At 41.1% G+C, this 18480-nt stretch overlaps 2 protein-coding genes across 5 annotated transcripts; one reads left to right on the forward strand and one right to left on the reverse strand.

Annotated features, from left to right (window-relative positions):
• Positions 1–250: 250 nt before the first annotated feature.
• On the reverse strand, positions 251–8632 carry bub1ba (BUB1 mitotic checkpoint serine/threonine kinase Ba). 4 transcript variants are annotated; one of them, XM_032584924.1, is made up of 14 exons: positions 8330–8632; positions 7161–7194; positions 6473–6648; positions 6297–6385; positions 6150–6223; positions 5945–6072; positions 5084–5349; positions 4894–5005; positions 4678–4806; positions 3462–3556; positions 3228–3380; positions 1104–1391; positions 930–1024; positions 251–441 (listed from the first exon to the last, which is right to left on the reverse strand). In XM_032584924.1, exons 1-14 carry the CDS (start codon positions 8409–8411, stop codon positions 324–326), a joined length of 1839 nt encoding a protein of 612 aa, XP_032440815.1. In that variant the 5' UTR covers positions 8412–8632; the 3' UTR covers positions 251–323. The 4 variants fall into 4 exon arrangements, with proteins under 4 accessions (XP_032440815.1, XP_032440814.1, XP_032440812.1 ...); XM_032584923.1 differs by having other exon boundaries at positions 4894–4975; positions 5036–5349; XM_032584921.1 differs by having other exon boundaries at positions 4894–5349; positions 8330–8631.
• A 968-nt stretch (positions 8633–9600) lies between these two features.
• Positions 9601–16970, forward strand: LOC116733914 (kunitz-type protease inhibitor 1-like). Its single transcript, XM_032584934.1, has 10 exons — positions 9601–9994; positions 11611–11771; positions 12468–12609; positions 13321–13491; positions 13640–13675; positions 13754–13882; positions 14701–14751; positions 14840–15010; positions 15593–15664; positions 16338–16970. Exons 1-10 carry the CDS (start codon positions 9601–9603, stop codon positions 16511–16513), a joined length of 1503 nt encoding a protein of 500 aa, XP_032440825.1. The 3' UTR covers positions 16514–16970.
• The last annotated feature ends 1510 nt before the right edge of the window (positions 16971–18480 follow it).

The raw sequence follows: 18480 nt of genomic DNA on the forward strand, positions 1-18480 counted from the left end.
TGAAAAACCTCAGAAATTTTGGGGATTATTCTCAGAAATTCATTTGAAAAAAATAAAACCATGGAGTTTCAAAAGTCAATTTTTTTTTTCCAAACAAAATTCTGATATCAAATTTTCAGAGTTTTTTTTCAGAAATGTCTGAGAATAATCTCTGTTGACAGAAAAAGATTTTTCTACAGCGGTCCGAACACGGCCTCGTTACAGCGCCCCCTGCTGGTTTCATGATCAAATGAATAAGCCAAACAGCGGCTGCAACAAATAGTGTTTTACTTTATTTATTAATGAAACCAAATATTAAACAGACAACATGACACACAGATGCTTCACAGATAAAGCTTGGAAAGTTCGTCCTTCAGCTCCGACAGGACGGAGATGGAAGAGCGACCGCCGGCGTTCAGCAGCGAACAGAAAAACTTTCGCCAGGTCGACGTGAAGACGTCGCTGCAGCAGAGAGAAAAGGAATCAGTCATTTAAACTTCAGTTACGATGTAAGATAAACCAGTTTACCCAGCGAAATGATTCTGTTTCCTCTCTTTTATCTGGTTACAGGCTGCAGCTGACATAACCATGTTTATGTCAGGCACACATAAACAGACTGAAACGGATTAGACTGGCCTTCAGGGAGGAACAGACTGAGAATAAAAGCTAAACTCTCCAGTCTTTGCCTCACCTGGTTCCGTCCATCAGGTAACTCTGGTTCTGATCCATTTCTTGTAACTTTTGATCATTTTTCACATTAAATCCTGTTTTTATGTCACCAAATCTCATTATTTCTCAAGGTAATTTACAGAACTGAGGGGTTCTGGTTCTGACCCTGGTAAATGGACCCGGTGGATAAAATGTTAGAACTCCAGCAGTAATGAATTCAGTTTCCTGAGTGGTTCTGTTCTACATGCTGTCTGTCAGTAACTGGGTCAAACTCCACCTACTGCTCCACTGTCCAGCTGCTGCCGAGTTTCTCTGGTTTCATCTCGCTGTTGGTCAACAGGAAGTAGATAGTTTCAGCCACGCCCACCAGGTCCACCTGACAGGAAACGGAACAGACCCGGTGAAACCGACCCGCTCTGAGCCGGGAGCCGTTAACGTGACGAAGGCGAGCTTACGGTGTGAGGCGGGTCGGCGGGCTGCAGCAGACCCAGCCTGAGGTAGGCCTGAGCGGACGGGACCTGCTGGACGGACCGGACGTCTTTCTGCAGATCCAGGTCCAGCGAGGACGACCAGTCCAGCGGGAAGAGCCAGTCCTGGGACGCCGCGGCGCCGCAGGAGGCCAGGATGCCGGGCCGCAGCCCCGCATGCAGCAGGCTGCGGCGATGCAGCTGCAGCACCAGCTCCAGCAGCCTGACGGCTTTCACGCCGACACACGCCGGATCCGGGCCGCAGTCCGCCAACACCTGACCACGGAACACCGGGTGACCGGGAAAACTGACGAGTTACCATGACAACGCACATGATGCACAGGGAAGAGTTACCATGACAACGCACATGATGCACAGCTCTGCATCGCGTCAGCAGGTGACTCTGAACCCATTCAAGCACAAAGTCAAAATTTAACGCAGTTTTTAGTCTAATAATTTGACTTTATTCTCATAATATCACAACTTCCCAAAAATCACGTGTTCCAAAAATAAACTTGTAGTTTTATGAGAATAAAGTCAAAATATTAAGACAAAATTTTTACTTTATTCTCGAAATATTTTGACTTTGTCATAAGATTATGACATCTTAAAATTCATAATGAAAATAAAGTTGTAATAATATGAGAAGTCAAACTATAACAACAACAAAAAGTGCCATATTTTTTACTATATTTTTATATTTTAGCTTTATTCTCACAATTATGACTTTAAAGTCATAATTTTATAATAATACATTCAAAATATTATGATAAAAATACAATTATATAAATAAAATTATGAATTCTTAAAAGTCATAATATTACAAAAATAAAGACTAAATAATGTGATAATAATTACAACTGACAGTAAAATAAATTTACCATCAAAATATTACAATATAAAGTTTATTGTAGAATTTTTCTCTATTCCTGTAATATTCTGACTTTATTTCTGTAATATTCTGACTTTATTTCTGTAATATTCTGACTTTATTCCTGTAATATTCTGACTTTATTTCTGTAATATTCTGACTTTATTCCTGTAATATTCTGGCTTTATTCCTGTAATATTCTGACTTTATTCCTGTAATATTCTGACTTTATTCCTGTAATATTCTGGCTTTATTCCTGTAATATTCTGACTTTATTCCTGTAATATTCTGACTTTATTCCTGTAATATCATGACTTTATTTCTGTAATATTCTGACTTTATTTCTGTAATATCATGACTTTATTTCTGTAATATTCTGGCTTTATTTCTGTAATATTCTGACTTTATTCCTGTAATATCATGACTTTATTTCTGTAATATCATGACTTTATTTCTGTAATATTCTGACTTTATTCCTGTAATATCATGACTTTATTTCTGTAATATTCTGACTTTATTCCTGTAATATTCTGACTTTATTCCTGTAATATTCTGACTTTATTCCTGTAATATTCTGACTTTATTTCTGTAATATCATGACTTTATTTCTGTAATATTCTGGCTTTATTTCTGTAATATTCTGACTTTATTCCTGTAATATTCTGACTTTATTTCTGTAATATCATGACTTTATTTCTGTAATATCATGACTTTATTTCTGTAATATCATGACTTTATTTCTGTAATATTCTGACTTTATTCCTGTAATATCATGACTTTATTTCTGTAATATTCTGACTTTATTCCTGTAATATTCTGACTTTATTCCTGTAATATCATGACTTTATTTCTGTAATATTCTGACTTTATTTCTGTAATATTCTGACTTTATTCCTGTAATATCATGACTTTATTTCTGTAATATTCTGACTTTATTCCTGTAATATTCTGACTTTATTCCTGTAATATCATGACTTTATTTCTGTAATATTCTGACTTTATTCCTGTAATATTCTGACTTTATTCCTGTAATATCATGACTTTATTTCTGTAATATCATGACTTCTTTGCAGTCATGATATTACAGAATCAGGTGATGCATAATAAAGGTGATACTTGATCAAATTGTAAGCAAATCATAATATTGATTTTTACATCAATATATGAATGAATATTATGAGAATAAAGTTAAACCCATAAAGCACCGAACAGAACCAGGAGAACCTGACTGGCTGACTCACAGTGAGCTGGTGGTCTGCAGGCAGCCTGTAGACGGTGACGCAGCCGTCCTCAAACAGGAAGCAGCTGATCAGAGCAGCTCTGTCAGCAGACGGCAAGTTCTCCTTCAGGCGGGTGAACAGGTAGAAATCCCAGGGGGCCGAGCAGCGCTCCACCTGCAGCAGGAAGCATCAGTCAGTCACATGACCAGCAGGCGGTCATGTGACTGACCGACTGCTGTGTTTATAAAGACTCACCTTTATAAACACAGACTGATTCTCTGCAGCTGCTCTGAAGATGGAGACGCTGCCTCTGTCCAAAAGTCTGCTTCGAATGAAGAATGTGTCGCCCCCTAGTGGACAGAGCAAAGTAAAGCTGGGTTTCCTTTAACTCTGGTGTCACATGACTCACACAGCCAATCAGCAGCAAGTCCCATCTGAAGCCGTTAATATTTAGAGCTGGGGTTCTAAATAATGTGATTATTTTGATAGAAAACTGGTTTTTAAATGAATGTTTTTCATCTTCCTGAGGCTAAACGTGTCAGCTGTTGGCAGACTTGCTGAGTTTGCTGGGATCATCTTTCACCTCCGAGCAGCTGCAGCAGTTTGGGGAAAACATGGCTGCTGTGTCAGGATGAAACTGCAGCTGGACGGGCGGCTCGGTTCCACCTCCAGGCCGAAGTGTTTCAGTTCGACATGGAAGAAAACATTTTCTGGTTTTTTCCGTGTTTTCCAAACTTCAGCATCATAAGTGAGTTTAGAAAAAATATTTTCTGATTCGTAGCAGCCAGAGAATAAATTAAAACAGAAATGTTTGTTTTAGTTTCCATGTAATCTGAGGAAAAACAGTTTTCACAAAAAGAAAGAAAAACTGAAACCTGCAGATTTAACATGCAAACAGGAAGTCTGTCACAATAACCAATAAATCAATTAATCGCATGATAAATCAATAGTTTATCATGCGGTAATTTCTGAGACAATTTATCGTTATCATGACAGGTCTAGTTGAAACCAAAAGATTAACCTTAACTGGTACAAAAACCAGTTTACTCTGGTAAATTAACCCAGTTTACTTAAGATACATAAACAGAAATTGAACCGATTCCCAGTGGAAAATATCAGCAGCTTGTGAACAAAAACCAGAAACGTTTGAACGTAAATTACGCCTGATAGTGACCAGATGTATGTAAACTTCTATTGTTTGAAAAAAAGTTTCTAAAAATCTTCACAAAAAAAAAACGTTCCTGTTAAATTTTTTTCTCGTCATTTAGGAATGAAAATAATTTGGAAATTTTTCCAGAAATGGAAAAAAAGGTGAATGTAAACTTCTGGTTTAAACCAGCAGAGGGGACTGAGGACTCATCCCTGAGGAACTCCACAGATTGGCCGTTAAGGTTCTGCTCAGCTCTAATCGCTACAAATTAAAAATCACAATCTAGAGCTAATCAATCAGAACCTAAGTTCAGAACAATACCGAGGTCCAGAACGCTGCACGCCTCAACAGCAGGTAGGGGGCGCTGCTCCGGATGAACGTTTGGAGAGGAAGTGATGTCAAAAATATCCAACAGTTGTCTACGGACTTCCGGGTCGCAGGGATCCACAGCTGGAAGACGAATCAGAACATAGAACCGTTTCTGCAGAACCCACTCACATTTCATTTTCTAATCCAGGAACCTGGAACCTTCTGTACCATGAGACCGACTGAGATCCTCCTGGTTCTGCTCCTTATACCGGTTCTGCTCCTGGTTCTGCTCCTTATGCCGGTTCTGCTCCTGGTTCTGCTCCTTATACTGGTTCTGGTCCTGGTTCTGCTCCTTATGCCGGTTCTGCTCCTTATACTGGTTCTGCTCCTGATTCTGCTCCTTATACTGGTTCTGGTCCTGGTTCTTCTCCAGGTCCTGGTGCTGCTCCTGGTTCTGGTCCAGTGGACTGGAGTTCCCCCCAGACAGTTCTCCAGGAGAAGGGAGGGATGCTGCTTCCACACTGATCTCCTCTATGGGGCTCAGCTGCTTTTTGGGCTGAGAGACGTTTTCCTGAGAACCAAGGTCCGGCTCGGCCCGGAGGTCCGGCTCGGCTCGGAGGTCCCGCTTGGTCCAACTCGGCTGACCTGAGATCAGACCGAACACATAAGAACCACCAGCCTGATCTGATGGAGGGAAAATCAAACCATGAATCCTTTGCGTTCAACAGAATTTAAGGAAAATGATTGAAATCCAGGAAATTTCAGGAGAATTTTAAGGTTAAATCATCAAAATTTCAACAAATTCTTTATTTTACTTCTTGTCATTTTTCTTGCTCTATATTGCAGGTTGAGTATTTCCATTATTCATAAAAGGTTTTTCCTTCGCTGCCCAGCAGAACATTCAGAGTCTCTTCTGCAGGTTTTGTGTTGAATTATTAAATTCTACGATCAGAACCAGGCTAACAACTTTCATTTTTAAATTACAAGATAATTTTGCAATAATCTGAGAATAAAGTTTAAATTTTACAAGCATAAAGTCAAAATATAATTTTTTTTGAATAATAGATTTTATTATTGTAATATTGTGACTTTTTAAAAGTAATATTAAGAAAATAAAGTTATTTAATTTCTACTATCATGAGAATAAAGTCAAGATATTATGATACAATGTTTTCGAATTTATTCTTTATTCTCGTAATATTAAATAAAGTTGTAATGAAATGAGAATAAAGTCATAAGATCAAGAAAATAAAACACGAATATAAAAGGTTCTGGTCACCTGGCGGCTGGTTCTGCTGCTGGTTCTGATTGGGTTTTGTTGGAAACTGGACCCTCACACAGAGCCCCTTCTCATCGGGTCGCAGGAAGACGTCATCTGGCAGCTCGTCTGAGGACGGATCCGACTTCCTGCAGAACAGCAGTCAGATGGTGAGACGGGGGACTTCTGGTTCCGGTCCGATTCTGGTCCGGTTACAGTTGGTTACCCGGCGAACTCTTCGGAACCAGACTCATCCAGTATTTTGAAGGGAGCAGCAGCAGGTTGATCCACGTTGCTGATCTGACGGGAGAAAGAGAACTGTGAGTCCATGGCCGTACTCAATGAGCAGAACCAGAACCGGGTCAGAACCCACCTCTTGGAACTTTTTGAGCAGCAGCCTCTTCTTCTCCTCCAGCTCCTGACTCAGCTCCTCCTTCTGCTTCTTCAGGTATCTCATCTTCTCTGCAGGAAGAAACCAGAAGCTGAAACTGAAGCGCTAACTCTCTTTTCCCACAGGCAGTGAAGGCATCACGAGGACAGCGAACGCACCTTCCATCTCCTTCTGTTTCTGCTGGTTGTATCTTTCGGCCCGCAGCTCCTCAAAGCACAGCTCCTCCCCTCCTCTCATCAGGTCCTCTTTACAGTAAGTGCTCCACTGGCTGGCCCCGCCCCCATCCTGAAGCCCCGCCTCCACGTTCACCTGCACCATGCTCTGATTGGCTGATCTGCAGCCATCAAACAGATCATTTATTTTAACAATTTGTACATATATTACACATGGAATGTCACATTTTAAGTGTTTTTTATATTTGTTTTAATAGTTGATTAAAAACAAATATTCCTGTTTGTGTGACTTTTTCCTTCCACTCAACTTTCCAGTAATTTGTTGAACTATTGCTAGTTTCTTTAATTATTACCATTAGAGGTTTTAAATTCTTGTCAAACATGTGACAACTGTCTTCTTCATGACTCTTAAGACCATAAATGATTATTTCTATTTTAAAAATATATCATTTTTAGTGATGTGTAATACTGTAAACATTTAAATTTAGCTGTTTTTTTATTAACCGGAATCAACAGAATTATACAAATAATTTGATTTATAATCTATAATACTTAAAGTTCACCTGGTTCTTTAAGTCACAGTTGTGAACCGTAATATTTTATTCCATTTTTTTTTTTTAAATAGCGCTGTAAAGCTGCTCTGCTTTAACTTTAAATTACAGATTTCACTTACTGAGAGCTGACCGACAATCCTTCCATCTCTGCACCTGCATCGATCAGAAACCAAAGAATCAATCACTAACCAATAATCAACAAGCTCATTATTGTTAAAGAAAATTTGCCTTCTCATCTCCAAATTAGTAGAATATTCAAGTGATGATGTAAAAAAAAACTAAAAAGAAAGAATTTATAAGCCATTTGTGCAAAAATTATCTAAAACAAAGACAATTCTGCAGGGAAAACCATAAAAATGCGCATATCGCCTTTACTTACTTCTAACTATGGCAAACTTCCTGTTTGAGTTGTCATGCTTTTATTCTGAAGGTGCAATTTCCCGCTTAACGGTTTGCGCAAAGGCAACTTAACGGCAAACTAAAGAAAGAAGATAAGTTGTAACGGAGATAAAAATGTATGTATCTTTTTGCAGCCCTCTTGATAAACACACAAGGTATGTTTATGACGTAAATAAGTGCATGTCTGAAATATTGTGACTTAAACTGTGCATTTGTTTAATAAAGTGCCAAAACCAAAGTTAATTTAGGTTGTAAACGTTATTAGAACAACAGCATTTTCCGAAACATAATTGAACAGTTACAATGCACGTAATGTTAAAATAATAATACAACTGCCAACATGATTCAGTGATATTTTAAGCCATAATGTTAAAACAAACAGGTAAGAAAACGGAACATATTGGCTTCTGATCGGTCTGACTGCTGACTGGGCGCTTAATAAGGAACCAGGATTACTTTAGCCTGGCATGGAGCAGGATAGCTGCACGGCATAAATCACCATGATAACTTATGTGCTTCTGCTTTTGTGAAACTAAATACAGGTTTATTCACAAACTTGGATTTGGGATTCAGCCCTCCGATTTTATGGAAATCGTCACTTTGTGGTTGTCGTTTATTTTTGAGCCGAATTTGATAAAGGGCTTGTATTAGGCCGTATTTATGTTTAGCATTACAAATGTTGGCGTCCTTAATGTCAGTAATCACTTTTGTACTAAAATTCGTCGGTTTTTCTGTGAAATTCGGCTGAAAATGTCAGAGGCGTGGATAAAAATGGTTCCAACGAACCGTTAGAGACTCATAAACGCTTACAGTGAACATTAGCGAAGAAAGGATTCACGTTTTGCTTCAAGTATTCATTACAGAACAATAATAAAAGACGTTTTCTTACCGGAAATGTTATGAAGAAGACCAAAACAAGATTCAAACAACCCGCTCCCGTCACAGCCTCTCGCTGGCTTCCTCTGGCGCATATGATTGGCCCCAGGGTGCTGCACCGCCTCTACTGGTTATAACTTGTACTGCACCATAAATATTCTGTTTTTACTCATCCATTTTTTGTCAATACTTTTGAAACATTGTATCTTTGTATCCATTAATTATGGATAAAAAGTACAACAATCATCATTAACTTATGTCAGTGAGTATAATTTTTAAATATATTTTAAAAAGAGGGTAAGAGAAAGAAAACGTGTACAACTCAAAACAGTAAATCAGGAGTGTCAAACTCCAGTCCTCAAGGGCCGGTGTCCTGCAACTTTTAGATGTGCCTCTGCTGCACCACACCTGAATAGAATAATTAGGTCATTAAGGCTCTGGAGAACTGATCTACACAAGGAGGAGGTAATTAAGCCATTTCATTCCAGTGTTTTGTACCTGTGGCACATCTAAAAACTGTAGGACAGTGGCCCTTGAGGACTGGACTTTGACACCTGTGCAGTAAATAGTAATAATAATAATAATAATAATAATAATAATAAAGTAATTATTAGCAGTAGTGTTAATATTATTAAAATTATAATTACTAGTCATTCGTTTTAAAATTATTTTGTTGAAGATGAAATAAAAGAACAAGAACAAATTAACATTAATAATACAAATAAGACATAAACTAAACAAAAAAAATCTAATAAAACTTTTTTGTGTGTGTATTTTTGTTTAGATTGGATGTTCTCCTCAGAACCTTATGGAAGATAACACACTAACAAACAAGTATTTTCATAAATACATATAGGAATAAAATTAACATATATATCTATTTGTTGTGACTTTGGATGAACCAGAAAAATCACCTGAATTTTGAAATCTGCTTATGTGTTTATAACTTGCTAATGTGTATATTTATCCTCTTGTTTTTTAAAACGACATCAAATGTTTTGCTTTTCTCTCCAGGTTTGTGTTGATCCCACTGTGAGATTCGCTCACATTGGGATTTTTTCTGCTCCTCTCACTGAAACCTGTCCTCTGCTTTCTGTGGGCCACACCTGAGTGACGTCAGAGGCGCGTCACCTCATTGGCCTGCTGTGTGTTTTGTCTTCCTGTCAGGCAACAGGTGAGACACACCAAGGCAGCGCGCTGAGAAGCGGCTCAAACTTTCCCGTTTTCTGTCGGACTGAGGCGGACTCTTCTCTGCTTTCCTCGTCAGGTTCGAGCTGACTGGAAATGTTCCGGTTCTGTACTTCCTCTCTGCTGCTGCTGGTTCTGCTTCGCGGCGCGCAGCGCGGCGCGGCGGAACAATGCGACAGCGGCGGCGACGAGTTCGTCTCCGGCAGTGAGAACTTCGTTCTGGACGCGAAGGACGCGGTGGAGGACGGCGCCGATCTGCTGGACACGCAGGTCGTGTCCGTGGATGAGGAGTGCGAGACGCTGTGCTGCCAGGACTCACGCTGCAACCTGGCGCTGCTGGAGCCGCGCGACGGGGAAGAGGAGGACACGCGCAATTGCTTCCTGTTTAACTGCGTCCATAAAAACCGTTTTGTGTGTCAGTTTGTGAACCAGGACGGATACAAGAGCTACATTAGGAGGAGCATGTACCGGAGATACCTGGAGGCACCAGGTGAGGGCGCAAACACCAATCAATACCCAATCAATAGCAACAAATCACCAGAGAGGAAAATTCAGCAAAAATATTGATCCAAATCTGATTTCTTTAAATTTTCTTACTTTGTCAATCAGTAATTGTATTTTAAAACTTTTTATGAAATTCAAACACCCTTATATGAGTCAACTGACATCTGATTTAATTGTTTAGTTTTTGTTGTTTTCACATATCAGCGTTTTAAAGAGACAGGCTCACCAACATCTGCATAACTGTCGCCCAGTCCTCCACAAGTAAACATCCAAAGGAAAACTTCTTGCGTAACAGATGGAAAACTTTAAAAACCGCAGCTGCTTCTGATGCCCCCGGGTGCATCCTGCCCTGGGCGGTGAGCCTTACGGCCCACCACTGTCACCACTAATCACTTTACCAATCTTAAAATGGCACAGCTTTTCTGTTTAAAGTTTAAAGTGTATAAAATGGTTTCAACACCAGCAGCCAGAATTTGAAATGTTTTCCATTTTCAAATTGAAAACTTAAGAAAGACGATAAAACTGAAGGACGGCGCGTGTTTCAAGTCTGGGATCAGAACCTTGCTGATTTCATTTCCGTTCTTGAAGACTCTCTGCTGTTCGGCTGGAGTCGGCGTCGTCTTTGAGATTATTTACGTAGATTTAGACCAAGAATTGGGAATACGTTGTGTCCTTGTGGCAGGATGCTGAATAAAAGTTATGTTTTTCCTTTTTCTAACACTGCATGTTGTCTGTCCTTGATGGTCATTAAGGCTGAATTGCAATGAAAAAGTTTTGTGAATTTGAAATTTCACCTAGGAAGTTGGAGTTTCTCACCTGTCCCAAATCCAACATGGCTGCCTAATGAGTATTATTGGCGTTTATTTCCCTCTTTATGTGGGTTTTTGATGAAGGGTGCAAACAGAAAAACACTGCAGACACAGAAAATGGAAATAAAGACGAAAATGAAAAAGAGTACATTTGAAATGCTCCAAATTTACTCTAGAAAGAGGAAGTCCTCCAGGCCACTAGAGGGAGTCGACCACCAAATCACATGAGACCAGACCTTCAGTAAAGACAATATTCTACAGAAACTTGGAGAAAGACAGAAAAGGCACAATACACTACATGTCTTCTTCAATATTTTATGAAAGCAGCGTATTTATGTAGATAAAAGCTGCTCCAGACTCCCCCTAGTGGTCTGGAGGACCTCTGTTTTGTAGAAAAAGTTTGCAGCGTTTCTAATTTTCTGTTGTTTTCTGTTTTTGCTTCCATTTCTTGTGTTTGCAGAATTTTTCTGTTGCATTTGTTTTGTGAGTTTTAGAGTTTGCATCATTCATGTGTTTTTTTTTTTATTTTCAATGGTTTTTGGCACTTGCAGCCATCATGGTCTTCATCTTAAATCAGCTGTCAAATTGATAAGCTGTTCCTCTTTCAAGTTTGATAAATGAAGACACCAGGACAGTAAGTCAGCTGATTGTGTCTCTGAGTGGAACTGTCCCTTTAACATAAATGCTTATTGAGCATTTTCTCATGCTCCGATAAGAAAATGAGTCAAAGTGTTTGTTCCAGAGGAAACGTCGTCTCAGTGAAGTCGTGTCGTAAACATCTGCTGTTTCCCAGGTGAGGTGGCTCCGCCCATCGCCAACGCCGGCCCTGACGTTGTCCTTCAGCCCGGAGAGAACGTGACGCTCAACGGCTCCGAGAGCGTGGCGCTGCACCGCGCCAAGATCTCTGACTACAAGTGGTCTCAGCAAAGCGGAGACCAGAACCTGAAGCTGGAGGTAACACCTGCAGGGGGCGGGGCTTCACCTGGTGCTGATGTGTTCAGAGGAACGTCAGAGCAAAACATTTAGAGCTGCTGGGAGTTCAGGCTGGGCCAGACTGGACATCCCAGAGTCCAGTCTGAACAGGCATGAGGCCAGAGTTAGGTAGTAACTAGTTACTTTTACTCAGTTACATTTACTTGAGTAATGTTTTTTGAAAAAATCTACTTTGGACTTTTACTTTTGCTCGGGTAATTTTATCATGAAGTATTTCTGCTCTTTCTGGAGTAAAATTTCTGGATTTTCTTCCCACTGAATGAAAAACAAACATGTTTAACTAAAACCTCCCCAGTCAGACTCACACCTGCAGTTTCTGACGTTTGTTTTATTCAAAGAAACTGATTTGGAAACATTTTATTTTGCCTGATTTTCTCACTTATATTAATTATTGTCACTTAACTTCATGTTTTGGTCCATCTGATGATGTAATTTTAAAATATTAAATGATTGATAATTTGATTGGTTAGTACTTGAACAGACTTTTTACCAAATACTTTTATTCTTACTCTTAATTTTTTGGACGGATACTTTTTACTTTTGGTGCTCCGTCTCTGATGAGGTCGTAGTCGCGCCCCTTCCATCCCTCAGAGCGTTTTCCTGTCTCTCCGCGGACCGGCCCTTTACGTTGGGCCGTTTTCCTCTGACTTTCTGCAGAAGACCAACTATGACGACCAGGTGAGGCTCTCCAACCTGCAGCCGGGCTCCTACGTCTTGAAGCTGACCGTCACAGACTCCAAGGGGAAGAGCGGCCATGACACGGTCACCATCAAGGTCCTCACCCCAGAGCTGTCCAGCTGTGAGTGCTCATGGGAAATGTAGGCCTTGCTGCTGCTGATTGATCCACAAGATCAGACAGTTTGTTAACTGAGTGGGGATCTACTAACTGTTGGCCTTTTAAAGGATTTAAATAGATATATTGACACAAATAATTGATTTAGTTGGTTTCTGAACTCTTAGTTCAGACGCTGACAGTTAAAGTTTTTAACTGAATTAAAACTTTTTTATAATTTGCAGCTTTTAGTTGCAGTGAAAAGCAGAATCAGTGCATTTGTTTGGTGAACTGAATCCCAGTTTTTATGTTGATGATCAGCGCCTCTCTTCATACTGGCTGGACTGGTTATTTAACACACACACACACACACACACACACACACACACACACACACACACACACAGTTTCACACGGCCCGCTCCACAGAACCTGCTCTGCCAGGTCGGCTCTTTGATCCGAGTTTCGTTTTAGTTTAGCAACACTGAGTTCTGTCAGACGGTTTGTGATGTGTTGGAGTATCAATCCTGGTTCTGATCAGTCCCAGGTCCGTGACTGAACCATGGAGACGCTAAAACACTTAGCGTCTCCATGGTTACCGAGAGGTCAACAGCGTAGCACTCCTTCAACACGCCCTGCTGTGGGTTCGTCTTTACGCCCAGCTGCTCAGAGGCCTGCTGTTTAATCTGGGTCATGTTTGAAGCCGCTCACAGGAAGTGATGTCATGCTCTCCCTCAGCGTACTGCCTGGCTCCGCTCAAGACCGGCCCGTGCCGCGCAGCGTTCCCTCGGTGGTATTACAACACAACGACGCGCAGCTGTGAGAAATTTACATACGGAGGCTGTTTACCCAACAAGAACAACTTCCTGTTTAACGAAGAGTGTATGTCGGCCTGCAGAGGAGTCACAGGTAACACACGCCTACACACGCCCACAGACACACACACACACACACACATGCCCACAGACACACACAGACACACACACACACACTCACAGTTGATATTATTGCCACAAACCAACTCCTGGTGACACAATCTGTGTTCTTTTGTCCTCAGTTTCCTCAGAAAGGAGCATTACTATAAACTCCAATAGTGAGTCTCACTACACACCTCTTCATATCAGCTTACTGTGGGAGGGTTTGGTCTAAGTGTGTGTGTGTGTGTGTGCAGAGGAGTGCGGCTCACAGTGCCGCCCCGATCAGCTGACCTGTGATGACGGCTGCTGTTTGGACCGGGCTCTGGAGTGTGACGGCGTGAACCAATGCAGCGACGGCTCTGATGAAAAGCTCTGCAACAAATGTAATCACACAGGATCAGTTCGGACTTTCCTGTCTTAAAGTACAGATAAGGAGAAATGTGCAGCTTTATAAATACAGAAAACTCTGTGTCGTATGTGAAATTGAAGCAAAACCAAGTTAAAAATGTTCAGAATGCAGTTTAGCATCTGAAGAGCCAGTGAGGCAAACTGGGATGAGATTCAGTTACTAACTGAGTTTGAATCCACACATTTCAGTTTAGCTTGAATCTGATCAGATTTCCTTCTGGAGACATTTTAATGAGGAAGTTTCAGATAAATTACACAATCAGCAGGCTAAAGAGATTCTGTCTGACATCTGACTCCAAAACGCATGTGATGTTCTGGATGGACAGACGGCCAGGTCCGCAGTTTATTACAGGCTATCAGAACCAAGTTCAGCTATTTTCTCCCAGTTTGGACTGGGGGAACGTAGCTGATGTAGAACATATGCTAATCCGCTAATGCTCCAATAACAGAGCTAATTCTTTTTTAATTTAGCGATGTTGCTAATGTGTTTAGCAGATAAATTCTAAAGTGCTGATGTAGTTGGTTTGGTTGTTCAGTTGAATAAATATTGAAATCTGTAGGAGGTTTTGATTGTTGAGAACTTCCTCACTTTGTCTTTGTGACATATTGTCGGTATCAACATTGTTGAAGTTAGTGCTTTAGCATTAGCTTCCACTAAGTACAATGTAGCAGTAGCGATTAGCAGACTGATGCTTGTGATTGGTGCTTTTGCGTCAGTGTAGCAACTTCTTAGTTGCAGCCTGGAAACATGGCAGCTAAAAGACAAAGAAATGATCCTCCTCATCTTCTCTAGTGAGCCAGACCTTCAACCGCCTGCTGAGCGTCGACGTCGACGACCTCCAGGGTGAGTTTCTCCTCCGGTTGCCATGGTGATCAGTCCTCCAGCAGAAATTGGGTTGGACTCTGAGCCGGGTCCGTTTTTTTCTCTGCAGTTCAATGCGTGGAGCCTCCTCGCACCGGCCCGTGTCGGGCGCACTTCACCCGCTGGTACTACAACCCTAAAGACAGGAAGTGCGTACGCTTCATCTACGGTGGCTGCGACGGAAACGGGAACAACTTTGAGAACAACAATGATTGCAGCGAGACCTGCGATGGAGTAACAGGTACGGAGTTGATCAACTCTGGGCTCCAGAGGAACATCAGCGGGTGTTGGATGGGTTACGATGCGAGACGAAGGATCAGCCTCCACACGCTGCCACAGAACGTCTGTCTGGTCTGAGGAGCCGTTGGACGGAAGGAGTTCAAGCTAATGTTGTAGATGGTTAGAAACCCAACAGAACCAGAACCAGTCTGCAGCTAAAACAAGAACCCTGTGGCTCTGGAGTGATTTTCTAGGAAACCTGTGGAGAAACTGACTATGCTAACTTTTTCCAGCTAAAGGTTAGACTGGTCAAAGTCTCCTTTGGCTGAGCTGTAGGCAGAAGATCAGTCGGTCCAGCTGGGGCTGAACAATCAATCAATAAATACGTATATAGCAGTAGACGCATGATCAGTATCTATATGACATGTCAAATATTTAAAACAAAAATCAATAATGATTGATTTTTACCAAACACTGATATGGTGGCAGGTTTTCAGCCATGGCGTCCAGCCCAGACTCAGCCTCAGCTGGAACGTTTTTAATGAAACGTGTTTAACCTGAAGCTCCTAAAGGAAACCTGAGGTCTCCGTTTGTGTTTCTGCAGAGAGCAACATGTTTTCCAGGGGGATGTTTGATCGTTACGGGTCTGATGATGAGGAAAAAGCTGCGAATTCAGGTTTGTTCTTCAGCGTTTTATCCTCCGTTATGAACCGACTGACCCCGACAGGTTCAGGTCCGACTTCATGGAGTTTGGATATTTACTGGCCTTTTATCTGATGAACATGGAGAGCTGAGACGTCCGTTTATAGGACTCTGATACCCCCAAATAAAATCCATCAACACGTTGACCCCTACAAGACTTCTGATTGGTTGATGGAGACAGGATGAGGAAGAAGCTGCTCTGAGCAGAGGAGACGTCAACCGTCATCCAACCATTGTAGAACCAAAGGGGGCGTGGCTTAGAGGGGCGTGTCTCACAGAGGCGTGTCCATTCCATGTTCCATTCCAAACTTTCGCAGCACAAAATTTGTAAAATTTGTGCTGTGTGTGAGATCTGGTGCTTCTTGGCGGAGGCATCATAAATCAAGCTTCACTCATGTCTCGTGTTTTAACTGGATGCCTCGGTGGTCGCCTTCACCAGTGGAGTTAGCTCCTCAGAGTCATCTGTTCATCCGATGCTAGCATTAGCATTAGCCTCCCGTTCTTAGATTTTATCAGCTGTTTCTGTTCCCTCCTCAGAATGGTCGCAAAGCGCCTGGATGAGAATGTTTGTTAAATAATAACGTAGCGTAGCGCGCTCTGGCTTCCTGCTTTCTGACAGGAAGTGACCTCGCTGTCTTGTCCTCCAGGCTCCGTCGCTCTGGCTGTGATTCTGGCGGTGGGCATCTTGGCCCTGCTGGCCATCGTGGGGTACTGCTTCCTGCGGAGGCGCAGGAAGGCCCCCAGCCGGTCGGCGGGCCCCGCCCACGTGGCGCTGTCGGAGCAGGACACGCTCGTCTACAACAGCACCACCAAGCCTGCGTGATGTCACCATGGCAACCCGGCAAATATCCTCACCCAGCTCCTGGTTTTTATCTTTTTGTCCTTTTCCTTTAAATTTCTGTTGTTTTTTCTCGTTGTGGTTCGTTTTCCTGAAACTTTCCAGTTTCAGGTTGAGTTTGTGAAAATATTGAAATGATGAGAAACTGGATTTTATTTATGACGCTGGTCAGCCTCAGACTGTTTGAGCTGCAGTTCCTGGTCAGTCTGAACATGTTCATGAATCAGTGTTTGGGTCTCGGGTTTGGTTCGTTTTGTTGCACGTCGTACGGACGTACATGTCTCTACGCATTTTATTCAGTCTAAATCCATCGAAGGAGAAGGAAAAATCTGCAGAACTTTTCATTTTTAACACGTCGAGCCTCAGTTTTCATTTCAGTTTTTAGTTCAGGACCAAATGTCCTGAACTGTTTTGATGTTTAATAAAAATTAAATTTAAGAAATTTCTCTGTCTGCTTTTTGCTTCCTGCAGCTGCTGCTCTATCTCTATCTGATCATTTTATTATTTGGCATTTAAAAGACATTATGTACTGTAGGCATTGGAACGTTATTGAGAGTGCTGCATCAAAGCAAAGTCATAGAAAGCTGAGTGGAAGGAAAAAGTGTCAAAGATGCTACAGCAATAGCCGCAGCTTTGAGATTTGATGGGAAGCTGGATGGAGCTAAATTTAGATCAAACCAGATTCATGTGTTACAATGACCTAGTCAAAGTCCAGACATGAATCCTGATGAGAATATTTGAAAGCTGAAGTTCTCAGATGTTTTCTGACTGAGCTGGAGACGTTCAGAGCTGCTGCAGAGAAACCCAGCAGGTCTGAGTTTGCATTTAATTAACTCAGAATTAAATCCGGAAATGTTTTGGTTTTTAATGAAAATGAAATTTAAGACGCAGCATCGTGTGCTTCCTGCTTCCTGATTAAATGTAGCCACTTCTTTAAGTCTGCAAGAGTTTTTACATTTTTTAGCATCGCTAAAGAAGTTGGCTGTGTCCAAGCATATTTGTAGAAAGTTGAGTGGAAGGAAAAAGTGTCAGATTATTCTTTCAGATCTTCTGATAAATCAATGCACTCTGATGTTCCCAGGGTCTTTAAAAGAGGAACAAACCCACAGCATCACAGAGCCTCCACCGTATTTGACCCCGGATGTTATGTGAAATATTTATTTGTGGAATATGATGTAAAATTTTAAAAATCACATAGTTTCCAACATATTGTTAAAAACAACTTTTTTTTTGGTTGTTTCTAGGATTTTCTTTTCTCATCTCAGGAATAATGCTAAAAGCAGAAACATCCTGTCCAGGAGTGACGATAAAAACTCAACCATGTTTAATTCATGATGGACTGAAAAAGCATCCTGAAAAAATGTTGTTTTTTCTGTAATTCTTTACTTCCAAGAAGTAAAAAACCTCCAGCTGATCCAATACTCCACTGAGTTTAAGCTCCTTCCATCAAATATAAATTTACTTTAAGTTTGTTTTCCACATGTTCTCCAGGCTTGTCTGTGTGTCAAAGGTCAAATACTTCCATCAGTTTACAATAATGATCAAAAATTAAAACCTTTCTACTTAAAGAGACACTACGGTTCACTTCCTGGTTTAGCTTTGCCAAGATCCATTTGACACAATAAAAAAAACCTTCAGGACTTTCAGAAACGTCACACTGAATAAAATGTTTCACTTTATGCTGATGACTTGTTTGTTTTTATTTCCAACCTCCAAATTTATTAACTATTTTTGTTTCCAGTTTTTTAAATCATAAACAGTTTTTCTGTGAAACCTCAAAGTCTTTATGCTCTTCGCCGACCCTGGAGGATGAGGAAAGAGGCTTTTATTCTGAAAGGAGCAGGCAGAAAACCGGTTTCAGTGATGAAATCTCCGTGTTTGTGTCTTAGTTCTCCAGCAGGCTGAGACTCGCCTGATGTCGCTTCATGTTGTGCAACGTTGTGTTCTCCGTT

Source organism: Xiphophorus hellerii, chromosome 15, assembly GCF_003331165.1.
Source record: "Xiphophorus hellerii strain 12219 chromosome 15, Xiphophorus_hellerii-4.1, whole genome shotgun sequence".
Lineage (NCBI taxonomy): Eukaryota > Metazoa > Chordata > Actinopteri > Cyprinodontiformes > Poeciliidae > Xiphophorus > Xiphophorus hellerii.

Excerpts from the sequence above, each read along its gene's own strand:
- bub1ba (XM_032584921.1), bottom strand. The coding sequence starts at position 8,411 with ATGCGCCAGAGGAAGCCAGCGAGAGGCTGTGACGGGAGCGGGTTGTTT. Across the intron at positions 3,381-3,461 it reads ATCAGTCTGTGTTTATAAAG|GTGGAGCGCTGCTCGGCCCC; the intron begins GTGAGTCTTTAT and ends TTCCTGCTGCAG. Across the intron at positions 1,025-1,103 it reads CCGCCGACCCGCCTCACACC|GTGGACCTGGTGGGCGTGGC; the intron begins GTAAGCTCGCCT and ends GTTTCCTGTCAG.
- LOC116733914 (XM_032584934.1), top strand. The coding sequence starts at position 9,601 with ATGTTCCGGTTCTGTACTTCCTCTCTGCTGCTGCTGGTTCTGCTTCGC. Across the intron at positions 11,772-12,467 it reads ACCAGAACCTGAAGCTGGAG|AAGACCAACTATGACGACCA; the intron begins GTAACACCTGCA and ends GACTTTCTGCAG. Across the intron at positions 15,011-15,592 it reads GACCTGCGATGGAGTAACAG|AGAGCAACATGTTTTCCAGG; the intron begins GTACGGAGTTGA and ends GTGTTTCTGCAG.